The following is a 19552-nucleotide window of genomic DNA, read 5'->3' on the forward strand; positions in this document are numbered from 1 at the left end:
TAGTGGGAAACAGAGTTGGAGGAGGAGGCATGGATGGCTGCTCTATTTTTTCTCCTGAAATGGTATTTTGAGATCCTTAACACTGTAGGTGGTAAAAATATGTGCTCAAAACACAGTAGGAAATTGTGTATGTTGTTGCCCTTACTTCTTACAAGTCATCATTTCCTTTAATCTTCTCCTAATAATGAGAGAGGAGATGTGCCTTTCAGTTCTTTAAAAATTTTCAACTTCTCAATCATAGAATGGTTTGAGTTGGAAGGGACCTTAAAGATAAGCTAGCTCCAGTCCTCATGCCATGGACAGGGACACCTTCTATGAGGTCAGGCTTCTCAAAGCTCCATCCATCCTGGCATTTAACGCTTCCAGGGATGGGGCATCCACAACCTCTCTGGGCAACCTTTTCCAGTGCCCCATCACCCTCACAGTGAAGAATTTCCTTAGATGTAATCTAAACCCATTGTCTTTCAGCTTAAAGGCATCAGCTCTTGTCCTAACACTACATGTCCTTTTGAAAAGCCCCTGTCTAGCTCTCTTGTAGCCCCCATTAGGTACTCAAAGGCTGCTAGGTCTCCCTCGAACATTCTCCTCTCCAGGATAAACAACTCCAACTCTCTCTGCTTGTCCTCATAGGAGAGGTGCTCCAGCCCTCTGATCATCTCCATGGCTCTCTTCTGTGTTCACTCAAACAGGTCCACATCCTCCTTATCTGGGGACCCCAGAGCTGGATGCAGCACTCCAGGTGGGGTCTCACAAGAGCGAGTAGAGGGGCAGGATCACCCCCCTCAGCTGGCTGGTCACATTGCTTTTGATACATCCCAAGATATGATTGGCTTGTAGGCTGCAAGTACACATTGCTGGGTTGTCTTCAGCCTCTCATCAACCAACACCCCAAGTCCTTCTTCTCAGGACTACTCTCAATCCATTTTCTATCCAGCTGGGTGCAGGACCTTGCATTTGGACTTCATGAACTTCATGATGTTTGGACTAGGCTACTTGTCAAGGTCCCTCTGGATGGCATCTCTTCCCTCCAGTGTGTCCTGCACAGACAGCTTGGTGTCACCTGCAAACTTGCTGAGGGTGCACTCAATCCCACTGTCCATGTCACCAGCAAAGATGTTAAACAGAACTGGTCCCAGTACCAACCCCTGAGGAACTCTACTTGTCACTGGCTTCACTTGGATATTGAACCATTGGCTGCAACTCTTTGAGTCTATCCAATTTCTTATTCACCAAGTGGTCCATCCATCAAATCCATGTCTCTCCAATTTAGACACAAGGATGCCATGCGGAACAGTGTCAAATGCTGTGCACAAGTCGAGGTAGATGACACCAGTTGCTCTTCCCTTATCCACCAATGCTATAACACCATTGTAGAAGGCCACAAAATTTGTCAGGCACAATTTGTCCTTAGTGAAGCCAGACTGTCTTTCACCAATCACCTCCTTATTTTTCATGTGCCTTAGCATAGTTTCCAGGAGGATCTGCTCTATGATCTTGACAGGCACAAAAGTGATCTACTGACCTGTAGGTTCCCGTTTCTGCCTTTTTTTCTTTTTTAAAAAATGGGGATTATGTTTCCCCTTTTCTAGTCAGTAGGAACTTCACCAGACCATCATAACTTCTCAAATATTTTGGCTAGGGGCTTAGCACCACCTTAGCAACTTCATCCAACAGTTTCCTCAGGATCCACAAATGCATCTCATCAAATCCTATGGACTTGTGCACCTTCAGGTTCTTTAGATGTTCTTGAACCTGATCTTTTCCTACAACAGGCAGTTCTTCATTCTCCCAGTCTCTACCTTTGGCTTCTGTAATTCGAGCGGTGTCGCTGGAGCACTTGCTGGTGAAGACTGAGGCAAAAAAAGTTGTTGTACCTCAGCCTTCTCCATGTCCTGGGTAACCAGGTTTCCCATTTTCTTCCAGAGAGGACCCACATTTTCCACAGTATTCCTTTTATCACCAACATAGGTCATTCTGTTGTTCAGAGTGAAAATGTTTTTCTTTTCTGTGGTATTCTGTAATTTCATCTATTCCCTCTCATCCCCTCAAATGTTAACAGCCCACCTGCCTGCCTTCCTGCTGTTCCCATAGTTATTTGCACAAATAAATCAGTTTGGAGGGGGTTGGAATTCTTGCTACAAGTGGTGTCATAATTGCTAGTGAAAACGCACTCAGTAAGCATATATTGCTAAACAGTTTGTAGTAAAAAGTAAAGACGTCATGCCTGCAACCTTTGAAAGAAATACCTGACCCAGGCCTGAGGTTCTTATTCCCTTAGGTCTGTAAAACTGAGGTACTTAGTCTCATTTGTCTGAGCTCTGTATAGTTCACAAAGAGTCACCTGCTGCACTAACTTCGATACCTCAAACAAGGAAGACAAACTGCCCTTGAAAAGTGTGTGTCTCTGCTGACTGTAGAAAGACCTTAGATTGCTAACTTTCAAGTGGTTAACCACAGTGGATTCTACTATTGATCTGTTTGTTAGGAAAGAGAACGCTCTCTCAGTTGGATGTGCACCTAGGTTTCTTTTTTAACAGTGATGTATGTTTTTTCCCGTTACTGTCTTACTAGTTCCAAAAATAGACAGGTAGCTTTTACCATTACTTTTCCTGCCTGTGTATTTTAAATTGGAGTTATATAATTAATGTGTAATGGGGCTATTTTCTGGCCTGGAAGCACGAATATTGCTTTTCTAAAAATTACAGCAATGATTTTAAAAATGCCTGATGGAATGAAATGTCAAAACCTCACTGAAATTTAATCTGATCTTGTTAGTAGCTCTCAAAGACTGTGTTTGAATGCCCTGTTCCATGTGCACATCCTTCTAAATGTTTATTTAAAGTTTATTTGTTAAGTAGAAAAGGTAGCTTTTGTTAAAAAAAAAAGGAAATATTTTGTTATTATTTGTGGTTAATTTGGGAATCTGTTTCTTGCTTGCAGAATCCTTACACTGGGACTTGGATTTCTTATTATCCCTTTTCTTCCTGCAAGCAATCTATTCTTCCGGGTGGGATTTGTTATTGCAGAGAGAGTCATCTACCTCCCCAGTATTGGATATTGTATTCTCTTTACATATGGATTTAGTCTCTTGAGTAAGCAAGCCAAGAAAAAGGTACCATCAAAACAATCAGTTAAGCTGATGATGGAGTGCTTCAATTGAAAGATTTGTTTCTTAACTTTCCTCTCTTTCCTTAAGAAAATTCTTGCTGTGGCAGTACTTGGAATCTTGTTGATAAATGTTATGCGCTGTGCACTCCGCAGCAGTCAGTGGAGGTCAGAAGAACAGCTTTTTAGGAGTGCACTGTCTGTGTGCCCTCTGAATGCAAAAGTAAGTCACTCATGGACTTCTAATAATTTTTTTTCTTTTTTTTTTAAGTGTTTTGAAATTTGAGGTCAAGGAGGTGCTATGCATAGTTAATATATTCCACTACAGTGTTATTCACAGTCTTGCTTGGTGCAAGAGTGACATTGACATGTCAGACACCTAAATTACAGTGGTAGCATACTCAAATACCAGACAGTGCAAATTACAATATTGTGATTCAGAACTTGGAGGTGGGAGTGGGGAGGTGAGGGAGGAGGGAGAATGCACTTCAGGAAAGGCATTAAATTGAATGTACTGCTGATAAAATCTACTTAAAAGAATTGTGCATATAATTGTAAGTTATTGCATCAAAAATGTCAAAAAGAAGCTAAGTAAGTTGTAGCAATGTATTCAACTGAATAATGCCTATGCTGTTTTTAGAATCTTTTTTGTGTACCTTCCAGTGGTATATAAAGCCAGCACAGCTATAGGACAAAGCACCATCTCATCAGTGTAATCTCAGGATGTGGGGGTAAAATCTTTGCTCCCACCTCTGCTCTTTTGAAGTGGCTGAATGGGCTAGAGTCTTCAGACATGGGCACTGAGGAAAACTGCAGTTTTCTCTGCAAGGCTTAGTGAGGGAACAAGTAAGAGGTGGGACTGGATAGGATGTTTCACTGAGCTGAACAGCAGTGCTTGGCATCGGAGACTGAATCTAGCCTGCCAACAGAGGTGACCTCCACAGCAGTCCTTTGACAGCCAAGAGTGTGATGCTGTCTGAATTTTAGCAGAGACTCTCTTAGAAGAGCCTGGGAATGGGAATGTGCAGCTTGTCAATAAAAATACATTGATGTTAAAAGATTTCTGTAATCTAGACTGGTATCTAGACAATACAGATCAAGACACAGACTTTAAAAAGGAACCTGTGAATTCTCAACTTTGCAAAAGAGAATGATAGATGTAGCATTTACTGGGATACAAATATGCAACAGTTAGCTGTAAAAAACATTTATGGCCAATATTTACAGCATGGTGGTGTCTTTCAGTAATCTCAGATTTTAATACATAGGAAAAGAGCTTTTGTATTTTATTGTGTGGCAGTGGTAGGCAGCCATCTTCTTTTTAACGATGACCTCAGTATATCTTGTCTTCTGGATGACAAGCACATACTATAAATGGAGCAAATGCAATCTGTTTTCTTTGTGTGTAACTCCATCCATCTGCCATGGTAAGAGTGCTTTAGACAGATCCGCACTCTTTGCCTGTGCTCCAAACTCTTTGGACTCCAGCCATGTCTGGCTGGGAAGCTGTGTAGCTCTGCTCCCACAGTACTGTGCTTGAGTCGATAAGCTGTGTGCAAGCTACTGAACTAATGCAGCTGATTTAAAGCCAATGAATGTACAGGGAAAATGAGCTTGTGTTTGTCAACACTGGCCTCTGTAGACATGCCTGAGCTGTATTTCTGCTGGTGACAGCTCATGCAAATGGGAAGCATGGTGATGTGAACAGGGAGGGGTTTGTAGGCTCACATTCCAATTTTGCTCAAGGAGTAACTTTGAAATCACAGTACTAGGGAACTTTCCTGGGCAAAAATATTAGAGAGCACATGTGTGAAATCCAATCTCTTCTTTTCTTTATGGACTCAGCTGTATTTATTCAATTTTGACAAAGGTAAATGTAAAAATTGGAACTAGGTTCTGTTCTCATCTTCTGTTGTTGTCTTTGAAATTGCAGCCTTCCTTTAAAAATTACTCCACAGGACTTTCTTTCAGTGACCCATTTATTTCAGTGGGAGGCTGGTGAAGACCAAAGAATGGAACATATATAATAGCTTTTTCTTGTTGTTCTTGGAACGTATTTAATATGTGTAATGTGGTCATGCTTTACTTCTATTATGTAGCAGGGTTTCAAAATCTCAACTTTTAACTAGCAACAAAAGCTGTTCATGTTTTGTGGTACAGCTCTTTTCAATTCCAAATTGTCTGTGTGAGAAGCATAGAGTAAACTTACTCGAATTCTAAATAACAAGTAGTAACAGCACTGCCTTCTCTAATTTCAAGACTCATCTTCATTAAACGTATCTTTAGATAGATGTGAGGAAACTGCATTAAATGAGATTGTCTGGCATAGTAGTGAGTGAATCTGCTGCCTTCAGTGATGATGCACTTGGCTCAAGAGATGAAATTTAGGATCAACTTTAATAAATGTTGCCCAGTGATAAAAAAATTTATAGGAAATAATGAGGTACTATAATGTAATCACAAAGATTTTGATACAATACAGATTTTTTTAATGTTTTGAATATTTTAAATTGTATTTAAAATGTTATTAAGATATTTAAATATAGATATAATATATAGATTGGTTACTTGCCTGGGGTGTTTTAAGAGAGAGAAAGAAGTATGTTACTGATCTTGGCTAAGTATGTCTAGGAGCTCATCACACATTTGAACATGCATGGCCCTGCACTTATATTGGTTTCAAAGGTCATTAGACTGAAACAGTATATGTTTTGAATATATTTAGTACTGTTGTCTTTAGATGAACCGAAGGTGACTGTATATTGATTCCATTTCCTCCTATCATGCAGTTTATACATTTAGGGTATTTCAGCAATACAGACATAAAAAGCTCACTGGATCCAATTTGGCATCTTTTCATTTGATGTCATTATGTTGTGAGTTCATCCTGGAGTGCTTTGTTGAAGCACTGGAATATCTAGTTACAAACTGTGATAAAAGCATAAGTACTGTTTCACCATATCAGACTACTGGCTTGGATTTATGTCCTTAGCTTTAGATATCTACATCCGAGTGAGTCAGTCAGCCTTGCTATATAACTGGGGAGAAGAAACTGTTTCTTTTAGCATGTGGTTTAGCACCTTGGACTAAATGACTGACATAAGCCAGGACTGTACCCTAGATCTGTCTGTTTCTTTCCACTGAGGATAAAGGAAGTCCTGACAACTAGAGCATATGTGTCTACACAGCCACCAATTTTCTTTTCCTAGATTTCAGATAACTGAATGTAAATGATTATAAATTGCTGTTATTTTGTATGTAATCTCTCCATTCTCCTTGCTACTGGCTTTTCTTTAAAGGATAGAAAATAATAAACATAATTTTTGGAAAGCCATTTCAGTAGCAACTTTTCAGCAATAATAAGCAAGAAAATTACAATACTCCCAACAGAAGGTTACTGACTGTCTGCCTTGAAATACTAGGGTAAGTAACTTTGCACTTGATGCTTTGTGCAATCTGCAATTACTGGAGATACAAGTTTATACAAGAGACAGGCTATGCTAATACCAAAATCGTACAGTAAGAGTTTGTGAGATTGCTTTCTGTACTTTCTTAAAAGGTCTTGTAAAACCTCTTTGTTACAGAACAAGATTTAGTGATGTCTAAGGGTCTGATCTTTGTTCCTTAAGGAAGCTGATCTAGAGAGCATTTCCTTTAGATACTGAGATTTTTTTTTTCAATGCTGTATATCAAAACATTCCTCTTTTGAGTGCTCTGGGCTGTGTTTTTAGGGGGTATTTGCAGCGTTTTGCCACCATTTTGGATATCAATTTTTGTGTATACAAGCACAGTCATGCAGAAGAGCCTTTAGACAACATTAGCTACACAAACAAGATTTCAATATCAAAAAGCTTTATTATTATTATTATTATTATTATTATTATTATTATTTGGAAAATATAATTTCAGTCGTAGAAGAAAGAGAAGAGTGATGACAGAAGCTGGCATTTAACAGAAGCATCTGCATGTTTCTGAAGAAATTTTGACATCTGTGCTTTGTTTCCATCCTCAGCAAATGTTCATATTTGCTGAAAAGGTGATTACAAGTACCTAGGTTGAGAGAATAAAATTGGTGATAATAGCAGTGCTCCAACTGAGGGCATGTACCTCCCAGAAGATGATACTACATTTTAATATCCTCCAATAGCTGCTTTGAGTAAAAACAAAAACATAAAAACAGTTTTACGGTAATTTTATTTTTGTACAGAAAAATATAATTTTTCTTTCTCGTTTAAATGTGTGTGCATATTTAAGCATTTAAATAAGTGTTCAAGTACTGTGTTTCTCTAACACAGAATAATATACAGTGATTTTTCTTTTTTGTACTGGCTTCTTAGGCTGATTGAGGTGTTGCAAACAGACAGATACATAGAGCCAGTTCTTTGGCTAGGCTCTGGTGCTGTGGTTATGTTAGCTTAAACAACACGTGTCTGTTGAGATCAAGTAGGTTCGACCCTAGGGTATTTTTACCTGATTGCCCTGATTTCAGAGAATACTGTTGTTATGCATCCCTGAGAAATGCTCCTTTTAGAGCTATTACTGTAAAGTAATTGCCTGTTTAAGATTGATAAAGAAGCATCTGTGTATAATGTAATACATCATTTCCAGTTAATATTTAATCATTTAATAATGAATTGCAATGCCTGCTCTTAAATGTTTAACCAGGAAAGGAAAATCCTCCCTTCCAGGCTGGCATGCACAGTATCTGCCAAAAGCAGAAGAACCACACCTCTAGACATGAAATTTAAAAAAACTCATTTTTAAAGACCCCTCATTTTTAAAGACCAAATTCTTCCCACCCCAAGTGCTTCCCACAAAGCACTTGTGTCCCCTTGTTGTACAGGGAGAGATCATAGGAGAAGTCAAGGAGAGTTACAGTCTTGTGCTTAGCAGATGCTTAGCAGGTAGTTATTGCAGGCCTGGTTTGGGTGAGCTAAAGGCTGGTCTTGGCATCTCTCTGTCATGGCCAGTAAAGTGAGATAATACATTGTAGAACTGGTTTCGGATATTTATCGTAGGCTGGGGAGTTTTTTTTGTGTTTGGTTTAGTTCTTCTTCTCTTCCCTTCTTTGTCACCATAATATTAAGAGGAATTAAAGCTACCATTTCTCTTGAAGAGAAATTAGAAAACAAATACAACAAGGAGCTCTTCATTTTCAGAAGTATTGTATAGAAACATCATTTCTTTTCACACAGAAGCTATAGCTGAGGACAAAATAAGTACACCATTGAAAATACCAGTAGTTTGTTTAAACAGTTGTGGTATCAGTTTTAATAGTCTTTTTAGTTCAGTTCACAAACATACGCGTGCACATAATATTTCATTTGATGCTTTGACTTGAGAGAATCAATCTCTCTCACGTTTCTGCAGACTGCACAATTCTTTTAACATGAGAAAAATATTCTTGCTGCTACTACTTTTGAGATAAAAATGGGTATTAAGACATGATATGTTTAAAAAAAATGAGAAAAATAAATTCAGAAAGTGAAATGCTGTTTCCTAACGTAAGACAGCTTACATGTGAAAGACTCTGAGGGGTTGGTGTATACCAAGATTTTTCTCATCTGCTTTGTCCCTGGTCTTCAGTCAGATTTCTTTCTTCAGTAATGCTTATGACTTTTGCAAAATGTGTTTAAAAAAATTAACTTTCATAAAGCTTCTTAAAAAAAGAAATTGAATCAAGTTAATTCTAATTTTGTTTGTTGATATTGAAGTGTAAAGTCAGGTACTTTATGGGCTAATATACATTATTCAGTGAAATCCTTAATTATTGCTTCTGTTTTGCCACAATGTATCTTTTATCTGGATAAATTTTGAATATGTAAACTTCAGCATAGATAATCAGAGCAATCCAGTTTGCTAAGAATGTTATAGTGTTCTGAAAAATTTCTGGAAGAGATATACAAATACAAGTCAGTCCTAAGAAACATCTTTCAGGGTACTTCATTTTACTTTAATGACCCCTGGGAAAATGTTATTCTATCTTTTGGAGTTTTTTGACACCGTCAGCTGATCTTTATGTTTGGTTATATCTTGATATAAACGTACCATTCCATTGCTTCTTTGCCATGGCCTTGTCATATTTTTATGCATGTACAATGAAAGTACCAGGACTTTTTTTTTTTTCTTGGAAGCTGTGCTAGAATTGCTTTTATGAGATGCTGAATTTGTGTGCTATTTTATATCCTACAGTGTGAGGAGCGCCTCTGTGAATGTTTAGTAAGCTTTATAGCATGTTTACTGTCCATAAAACCAGTGAAATACTTTCTCGCCCATTCGAAAAAGCATGGAAAATGTTCTTAACTTTATTTGTTGATGTTATGTTACTGCAGAGTCACAATCATATATAGAGACGAAATTCAAAAAATAAATATCATACCACCTAGTTTCAAACATAATTCTATGTGGTGGATCAATAGGTCCCAGATACTGTGCCAACTGCATTTAGGATTTTTCAGGTGATGGACACATCAGATAAAATCCTTTTTTTGAATGTAGAAGGTGAATTAGAATTATCTAAGTGCATTACAAACCTGTCTTTTTGGACTTCAATCTGAAATTATTCCTGCATGGTGTATTTGAAGAGATTTAAATTAGATTTTTTAAAGTGTGGAAGAAATTAAAATGTGTGTTTGTTTTAAATGAAGTATATACAGTTTGGTTTCAAATAGTAAGGTATTCAACCTAAATGAGTCCTGATCTAGTTGCTGAGAAATCTCTTTTCAGGAATCAGCACTCTCAGTACTTACCGACCAGGTAATGAAGAAGATTTGTCTTGAAGTAGGATTTGAGATGTCTTCTCAGATTTGTCCTGAAATACATTTATTCCTATCTAGACCTTGACATAAGTTCAGATGATGTATCTTCTTCCTTGTAGCCTGAAAGCTCTAGATCAATCCTTCCTTCTTTCAACAGGCAAGGGCTTCAACATATTGCTGTACACATAATTTCAGAAATGGTCTTCAATACGTTTTTATCCTAAGACAGCAATTGTGTCTGTTATTTTTTGTTTGTTTTTGAAATATGTAACTTAGCTTTTCTGTGAATGTTGAGTTTCTTCTAGTTTAGGCTACAATGAAAGCAAAGTGTAATCAACACATTTCTGTTTCTTCTGCTATTTGATTTGAGTCAGACCTTCTCTTACTTACCTGACAAATAAATGAAATTAAGAACAGGAGGTCTCCATACAAAGTATCTTGTAGGAAGTGTGGTGACCTCATTTCTAAAACCAGGAAATGAATAATCTTTCTTAAATGGCTGTAACAGGCAAGCTGATTTATTACTTTATTCCTCAGATTTTGTCTTACTGTCTTCATTGTGTGCATTGTCCAATCTTAAGTATCAGCCTACACCAAAAGCCAGCAGTGAATGACACAAATGCTGACTGTTTCTATTTGGAGAAGGAACTTTTAGCTATTTGGCTCCTCAAAATATTATGACTGTTTGGCATCTGGTAGAATGTCCATCTATGTTTTCAGGTGCACTACAATGTCGGCAAAAACCTGGCTGACAAAGGAAATCAAAGTGCTGCAATCAAATACTACAGAGAAGCTGTAAGGTATTAGGAATTTTACTGCTTTAATGATCTGTCCTAAAATTGCTTTCATGTTCAACATGAAGAAAATGCTTAGGTATTCATTTTCATGTTCTGCAGCATTGCAGAGCTAGCAATTTGCATATATTAATACATGTCCCATACATAATAATCATCTCTTAAATTTTAAATTTTAGGTTGAATCCGAAATACGTACATGCCATGAACAACCTTGGAAATATTCTGAAAGAAAGAAACGAGCTCCACGAAGCAGAGGAGTTGCTGTCCTTAGCTGTACAAATACAGTATGTTTAGAACAATGCTAAGCAGTGTTTTGCACCAACTGAGCTGAAATAATACAATAGGATCTTGTGTTTCAAATGCTTAATTGTCCTCTCTCGGTGTGTTTTCCCAATTTGCTCAGACCTGATTTTGCTGCTGCATGGATGAATCTAGGAATAGTACAGAACAGTTTAAGAAGATTTGAAGAGGCAGAGCAAAGCTACTGGACAGCAATTAAACATAGGAAAAAATATCCAGATTGTTACTACAATTTAGGGCGGTTGGTAAGTGCTTTTGAATAAATGATAGCTATGACTGAAATCTGTCCATGTCTGTATGTGTGTGTGTGTATATATATATATATATTTATTTATTTATATAATTCTGCTGTACTGTTAAAAGCTGTTATTCCAGTTTGCTTGTATTGTATTTCAGGATGATTTCATACTTCTGGTAGCTTTTCCTATTGCTTTCCTGGTATACTTCCTTCCATACAGCCTTTGGTAGTCCTCCTTCTTCATATAAAGAGGTGTAAACAAAAATACAGATTTTGGTGCCTTTTTTTTTAATATATTTCCCAATATTAGACTGTTTTGCACTCATTAGTATATTGTTTGGTAGTAGAACTATTCTGAGAAATTCAAATCTGAGTTTTGGAAATATTTATATTAAATATTTACTAATCCTCTTGTGTAGATTTCTAAATTTTATGCTGATTTTTCTCCCTATCCTATTGTTACACGCATATTTAAAGACAAGCCTCGTTCCCAGAGAAAATCAGAGGAAAATCAGTATATGTCGCTCTTATCTTCCGGACTACCATAGTATTCTTTTTAAATTTCTACTTTTATCTGTAAAAACAAGTCCTGCTAGAATGGAATGAGACATTAACAGCTCTTCAGTTCTTTCAGTGCATGATAGGAAAGTAAAGCATATCATAGCAAAATTGCAGGGTTTTTTTTTTCGTTTCAGTATGCAGATTTGAATCGCCATATAGATGCATTGAATGCGTGGAGGAATGCTACTGTCCTGAAACCAGAGCATAGTTTGGCTTGGAACAATATGATAATATTGCTTGATAACACAGGTAAAAGCCTATTCTAATGTTTTAATGAATAATTCAGTGTCTAGGAAAACTTAAAGCTTTATCTGTATATATCTTAAGGAGCTCTACCTCTTCTTTGGCTACCCAGGCATTCTCTAATAATATAAGAATACCTTCTGGCTCAGTGGTTTTAAAGCATCACTTGAAATCCAGCACATAAATTGAATTTCTGATCTTTACTTGAAATACCATCATTGTGCAAGCATGTTTGTATGATAGACCAAATTTCAGAACTTTTTAATCTTTTGTGCTTTGTTGTTCTTCTGAAGGTGTTATCTGTTGAAAACAAAATGAAGACTTTCTATTGTCTTAGTCTGAGGAATTTTACATTTGTGTGTGATACCTGGCTTTCTTTAAAAACTCATGCAATCAGCTTTTTATAAAATATGTGTGCTTCAGCATGAAAAGCAACTAATAAAGCTGTGTTAAAACATGCCTTCTCTTTTACCCCTACCTGGTCTCGCAGGCAATCTAGCTCAAGCAGAAGCAGTTGGAAGAGAGGCTTTGGAATTAATACCTAATGATCATTCCCTTATGTTTTCATTGGCAAACGTACTAGGGAAATCACAAAAATATAAGGTAGGTAACTAGAGCTTTTTGACTGGAGGGTTTTGTGTTGGTTTGGTTAGGTTTTTTCTTATTTAAATTCCACCTAAGTTTTTTTTAGAAACCGTTTGAGGAGACCATTGCTATTGCTTCAGTAACCAGGTTTTCAATAACCAGACTTCTGTCACAGTATTGGTGTGTGATTCTGGCCTAAGTTTATCCCACCTTATTTTAGATGCCTGGGTTACAAATGTTGCTACCCTACACTGTGTCAGTGGTCAGTGGAGGAAATAGGCTCTTAAGCACACTAGAGGGCAGTTATGGTCTTGTGTTGCTTCACTGCCGAGGGAGAGGGCCTGCTTTGAATTAGAGGCCTTATTTCAGGAATCCAAATTAGATGGGATAGACTAGTCTTGGTCCTTTTGGTATGTAAAGGAAGCAAGATGTACCATTACCTCGTATGAGTTCTAGCCTCCTTGCCTCAGATGCTATCTAAAATAGAGTTACACAGATCTGTTAATCCCAAATTGAGGATGGGGTACCTAGGTAATCCCAGAATACTATGAGAGAAAGTCCATACACTGAACAATGTATGGATCAGCCTGTGAGTGGTACCTCTGCATTAGCTACTTATATTTGCAAGTAGGAAATGTAATGAAACTGATAAAAATTATTTATTTTCCGAAAGGAATTGTATGAGCTGACAGAGAATAAATCATACACAGTTAATATATTTAGTTGTTTTAATTGGCTCCATAGTCAGTGTATGATATTATGTATGTGATAGGGAACAAATTAATAATCAAATTTTTGGTGTTCCTCAGAAAAACATCATTTACTGAACCTTGGCTTTTGGGGGGTTTAATGTCTTTTTGATAGAGATAATGCTAGCAGGACTAAAGGAACATCCTCACTTATATGCAAAGTAAGAAGATTTTGTGGTGTGAAACTCAACAGGGCAAGAGGAAATGGCCTCAGGGTGCACCAGGGGAAGTTTAGATTAGATATTAGGAAAATTTTTCACAAAAAGGGTTGTAAAATATTGGAACAGATTGGAACAGAGTGCCCAGGGAAGTAGTGGAGTCACCATCCCTGGAAGTGTTCAAAAAACATGTGGATATGGCACTTGAGAACATGGTTTAATGGTGGTGCTGGGTTTTCAGTTGGACTTGATATCTTAAAGGTCTTTTCCAACTTTAACGATCCTATGATTCTTAAAATAGATACGTTTTTTCCACCAGTTACTGTGGCCACTTAAATTTTGACAGTATTGCTCAGCTGTGGAATCTTGACCTGTCCACGTGTGAAGCCAGGGCCTGTGACAAGCCAGCAATTGCTTTTATTTGCATTACTGATGCTGTTAAACACCCTATTTTTCTAAACTGGCTGTTTTTTTTTCCTGTACACTCAATTACTTTTATCTCTCCGCCTGAGACTGTTATAAAAATATATTTTAGGTTAATTTAGCAAAGTTCCAGAAGGATACAAATTAACTTCTAGAATATATAAGGGATGAGATTATGAAGGAGGTAATTGCTAGGATTATTTTGGTGAGTCATGACTGTGAAAGAATAGAGAATTGTATAGTCATTCATCAAGAAGAGGATGTAACATGACAGAATAAAGAGCATTTATTATGAAATAAGTTGAAAGTGAAGTTGAAAACAAGCTAGAAAACTTCTCCAGGTGCAGGAAAGATAAGTCTTAGTGGATTTAAAAAATAAAAAAGGAGGTAGTGGGTTTGATTGCCAGCTCTGAAAGGTCATTATGCTGCAGGAGGATGTGCTGGAGACAAAGCAGAAATAATAGTAGGGGAAAATGAAGCTTTCAAGTCAGCATCCTGAATAAAGCAAAAGGAATAGCAGAGCCCAGGGAAGAAAGCAGGGAGCCAGTGAGGGTTTTAATAGTTCAATATGGAGTAGTAGGTTTGTGTTAAAACAGGAAGAGCAAATTAAGGGAATTGGAAAGTGGACTCACTCACAAAGGTTATGATCTCAGCAGCTGTATTTTTGCATCACCTAGAAAGAGGAGATACGGGGGGAAGTTAAGAGGGAGAATGCTAAATGACAATTAAAAGCATGGAAAATTCAGATTTCTTGTCCACCCCCTCACCACGTAAAAACAGAGAAGTGGATGGCTCTTCAAGGATTTTCATTGAATGGGCTTGGAGGGGAGGAGGGGGGTGGACTGTCAAGGTGATGGAGGTAATTTTCAGAGTGCTGCCTTGCTGTGTCTGATGTGTTGTATAACCTCAGGCATTTCATTTATTAGGTTAGTTGTTATGTGTCTGTATAAAAGTTGTTACATTGGCTCTGTTGCAGTAAAGGAAGATTTGTTCTGAGGATTTTTTTGTTATCTCTTATTCTAAAAGACGTTGCATCAAAAAGGTTTTATTATGTTGTGAAAGATTTCCTTCCAATAAGCACACAACATTCTTCTTCAGTTCAAACGCACTTTGATTTCCAGCAGAAGATAGTTTTCCTGCGTCACCAACCAAAAACACAAACCTTTTAGATTTCTGTTTGTATCTACTGATGAATGATTTATTGTTTCAGAAAGAAAAGCACATTAAGGATGAGCTGTTTCTGTGGTTCTGTTTGGGTTTTTTAATTAACATCTGTTATACCAAGTTAGAGTTCTCCTTTAAACGCTTGTTCTTATCTCAGTGGATGAAGAACCAAGCTATCTTTAGTTCTTTGAAAATGTGTATGCTGTATTTTTGTTATGTATGTATCTACGCTTTTTCTGTAAAAAGTGCAATAAATTGAAACCATTCAGCATTTTGAAATACAGCCAGACTACAATTTTGTGGCCTTGGCAGCAGTTGGAATACAGTGTGCTTACCCCAGGCCTTTGCTATATGCAGCCTGAAAGTTTCTTGGCAACACTTAAAGATTTGGCAAGATGCAGCAATTTGAAATATCACTGATGTACTGAATGTATATTTACTCCATATACCTACAGTAATATGAATATGATGCACCTTAAATAGCCTTTAATCAACCAGTATGCTTCTACTACTGCTGAGCAAAGTAGTGGTGATAAAAATGTTTTCAGCATGTAGTTGGAGATGTATGGTAATGGCAGCCAGCTCTTGAATATCTATTTCATTAAATTTTCTGGAAGTGCATTGCACATGTTGTCCCATTGTGCTTCAGCAGTGAAAGGATATGCGTCTGTACATTAGGTGCTTCTCTTTTGTGGAGGTGGCCATTTTAGGCACAGGACTGAATTAACTGAGCAGTAAATCTTTTACTTTGATTGCTGTTAACTTGGCCAGTGAAGAAAACAGAGATTTACTTATTAGACCAAAATACTAAAATTTGCAGGGCAAAAAAAATATAACTTCATGGGACTTATGATTACCTAATTTTTTCAGGTGCCAATCCGCTGTTGATTTTTAGGATTGGAGAGTTGTACAAAAAGAGGAGGTTATCTTGCAAAAATTGCCAATTTTTTGACTCTCAATATGTTTCTCAGGTGACTGAGAAACATGGAAATCATGGGTTAACTTTGCCTGGAAATAACATTTAGAGGTCATCCAGTTCAACCCCTGACCCAAACCAGGGCCAGCTCCAGTTGAATCTTGAATATCTTTTTGGATAGAGATTGTAGAATCTCTCTGGACAGCATCTTTCAGTGCTTGACCAACTTTATGGTAAAAAAAATAAACAGTTTTTTTTATCCTTTTATCTAATTGGAATTTCTTATATACCAGCTTGCATCCATTATGTCTCATCCCATCTCACAGACATGTGAGAAGAGTCTGTTTTCATCTTCTCTGTCTTACCTGATCAGGGAGTTGTAGGCAGCACTAAGGGCTCCCCTTTACCTTCTCTTCTGAAGGCTGAAGAAATTCAGTTCTTTCAGCTGTTCAGTGTCTGTCTTGTGCTCCAAACCCTGACCATCTTGGTGGCTCTCTTCCAGACTCACTAAAGTATGTCTGTGTCTTTCTTGTAATGGAGAGCCCCAACCTGAACACAACTCCAGATGTGGTCTTGGAAGTGCTAATAGAGAAGGATTACTTCCCTGGACCAGCTGGCTGTACTTGATACAGCCCAGGATGTCATTGGTCATTTTTTGAGGGTACACTGATGGCTTTTATTCTTTTTGCTGTCCACCAGGCCCACCGGATCCACTTCTATAGAGCTTTTACCTAGACGGTTGTTTCTCAGGCCACACTTTTGCATGGGGTTATCCCATCCCAGATGTGGGACTTTGCATTTACTCTTGTTGAACTTCGCGATATTTCAGCAGTCCAATCCTGTTCAACATCTTCATTAATGACTGGGATGATGGGGCAGAGGGCACCATCAGCACCTTTGCTGATGACACCAAACTGAGTGGCAGGAAAGCATCTGAGGGTCCTGGTGGACACCAGTTTGAACATGAGCCAGCAATGTGTCTTTGGGGCAAAGAAGGCTAATGATATCCTGGGTTGTCTTAGGAGTGCTGCCTTTTGCCAACAGGTCAAAGGAGGGGATCCTTCCTCTCCACTGGTGAGGTTACACCTGAAGTCCTGTGTCCAGTTCCCAGAGAGTTCTGCAGAGGGCCAAAAAGATGATGAAGAGACTGGAACATCTTTTCTATGGGGGTCGGTTGAGCCTGGAGAAGAGAAGCCTCAGTGGGAGGATCTCACTGTACATATCTGAAGGGTGGACAAAAGTAGATGGAGCCAGGCTCTCTTCAGTGGTGCCCTGTGACAGGACAAAAAGCAATGGGCCCAACAAAACAAAGTATGTTCCCTCTGAACATCAGGAAGTGCTTTTTTACTGTGACCAAACACAAGCACAGGTTACCCAGGGAGGTTGTGGAGTCTCAATTCTTGGAGATGTTGCCTGGTCATGGATAGTGCATACCAGGAACTGTCTGGGTATGACAATGCTGGAGCAATTGCTTGTGCCATAGGAAAGCAATGCTAAAACTGGCACTATGGAATCTTATACCCTATAAATTTCCAGACATATGGTTCCCTTTTTAACTCCTATCTAAGTATTCCTTCTCCTGAAACAGAATTGATCACAGAATGGTTGGTTTGGAAGAGACCTCTGGAGATCATCTCATCCAAACTCCCTGCTAGAGCAGATTAACCTGGAGCAGGTTGCACAGTATTTCATCCAGGCAGGTGTTGAATATCTCCAGGGAAGAAGATTCCACAGCCTGTCTGGCATCCTGTTCCAGTGCTCAGTCATCCTCACAGAAGGAAGTTCTTCTTCACATTCAGGTGGAACTTGCTGTGCATCAGTTTCTGCCTGTTGCCTCTTGTCCTATTGCTTGGCACTGCTGGGAAGAGCCTGGTTCCGTCCTCTTGGCACTCTCCCTTCAGATACTTATAAATATTGATGAGGTTCCCTCTCAGTCATCTCTTTTCAGTCTGAACAGGCCAAACTCTCTCAGCCTTTCCTCATAAGAGAGATGCTCTAGTCCCTTAATCATCTTTGTAGCCTTTCACTGGACTGTCTCTGAGAACCCTGTGGTTTGTAATTTCCTTGACATGAGAAAATGAAGGCACCTTCTGCATGAGTCTCTCTTGGCTTGAGAGGGACAGCTCAGCTGTGCTCAGCAATGCTTTGAAAGGACCATGATGTTTGGGTTTGAATATGGACATAAGGGAAAGCTCTTAAGTCACTCGGAGTTGAGGGACTCAATCTTGACATCAGAAATATCTTTTTCCCTGAAGGGGAACTATAGAGACTTACTTCAGGCTTCACTTGAGAAGATGGTGGAACCAAAAATCTGGCTGACAGGTTTTCTTTTTCAGTAGAGGCTGTGTTATTTTAAGTAGTAAAAGCTTAGCGCAAAGGAAAGGATTTTTCTCCAGGTTATTGTTCTCACATACCTCAGCCAAACAAGTATGTGCATTCAGAGAGAAGCCTATGGCATTGAGGTAATTTTATCTTCAGGTCATTTGCATTGAAACTGAATGAACAACTTTCCCTAAAGCTCAGCACAGCATTGTAAAATTTGCTCAAATATCTAAACTTGCATGTAAGTGAGTAAATATGCTCGATTTGGATTGGGGGAGTGTAACTTTTTAAACCTTTACAGGAAATATGCTCTGGGAAAAAGCTAGCTATATTAGCAGCAGTTTGGAAAAATAAAATTGTTTTAATCAGAGAATTAGTTTAGCAGTAAATTGTTTTCTGAATACTTGCTGAGGGAGTATTGTAACTATAAAAAAAAGAATTTAAGTAAACAGTTTTGCAAACTTTGCTAGTGCCTAATAGTTTTCCGCTAAAATAATAGCAGCCTATGAAAGCATGGCACTTATCTGTAGCATTATTACTGTTTTCAGGAGGCTGCAGCCACCTGAGCTACAGGATCATGAAGGCTTTATATGTTGGTATCGTATCTATATGACATAGTTTTCGAGGGTTTTTTATTACAATCAAGGGTAAATTTGGCGTTATTTTAAATACAATGAGAGTAGACTGTCCTGCTGACTGTTATTTTAAATTATTCAGGAATCTGAAGCTTTGTTCCTCAAGGCAATTAAAGCCAATCCAAATGCTGCCAGTTATCATGGTAATTTGGGTAAGAGCCTTTCTATCTCTTATCAACTGTATTGTTTATTTGCTTCATATTCATTGTTCTTAAAGAGAAAAAGCAATCTTTCAAGCCTTCTTCCTGCTGGGCAGATTTCTATTTTACCTTTTGGAAGAACTGCCAGCCAGAAGAACAGGGCACTAAACCAGAAAAGCTGTCACATGATATGACAGATCAAGAGGGCTGCACAGTCCAGCCCAGAGGTAGCTGCACTTCAGTATCTGCAAACTGGTTCATTTATGCTATGCTTGTAACCCGCAATGAGCTCACCAGATAAGAGCTGCCATTTATGGCTGCATTGTAATTCATTCCTTCATCGTTCTCATGCCAGTTCTGCTCCCAGGCTTTGCTCCTGCATTTGGCAAAAGAACAAGCAGCTACTGTGCCACCAGCCAGTGACAGACCCTTAACTGCAAACAAATACTTCAGTGGTG

The 19552-nt window shown here is 38.3% G+C and overlaps 1 protein-coding gene across 4 annotated transcripts in view; it reads left to right on the plus strand.

Moving 5' to 3' along the window:
- The window catches only part of TMTC4 (transmembrane and tetratricopeptide repeat containing 4), a 58849-nt gene that overhangs the window by 32674 nt on the left and 6623 nt on the right, over positions 1 to 19552 (plus strand). For 2 of the 4 annotated variants that reach the window (XM_027900071.1, XM_027900072.1), the window contains 8 exons: positions 2941 to 3112; positions 3197 to 3328; positions 10584 to 10663; positions 10837 to 10944; positions 11064 to 11205; positions 11894 to 12008; positions 12493 to 12605; positions 19037 to 19106. In XM_027900071.1, the coding sequence (XP_027755872.1) occupies positions 2941 to 3112; positions 3197 to 3328; positions 10584 to 10663; positions 10837 to 10944; positions 11064 to 11205; positions 11894 to 12008; positions 12493 to 12605; positions 19037 to 19106 (932 nt within the window). Of the gene's footprint in view, positions 1 to 2940; positions 3113 to 3196; positions 3329 to 10583; positions 10664 to 10836; positions 10945 to 11063; positions 11206 to 11893; positions 12009 to 12492; positions 12606 to 15951; positions 16505 to 19036; positions 19107 to 19552 lie in introns of those variants that run through there. The other 2 variants (XM_027900073.1, XM_027900074.1) reach the window with 2 other exon arrangements.

The sequence above is a fragment of the Empidonax traillii genome, unplaced genomic scaffold, assembly GCF_003031625.1.
Source record: "Empidonax traillii isolate 1590-97213 ecotype Southwest subspecies unplaced genomic scaffold, ASM303162v1 scaffold703:size332946, whole genome shotgun sequence".
NCBI lineage: Eukaryota > Metazoa > Chordata > Aves > Passeriformes > Tyrannidae > Empidonax > Empidonax traillii.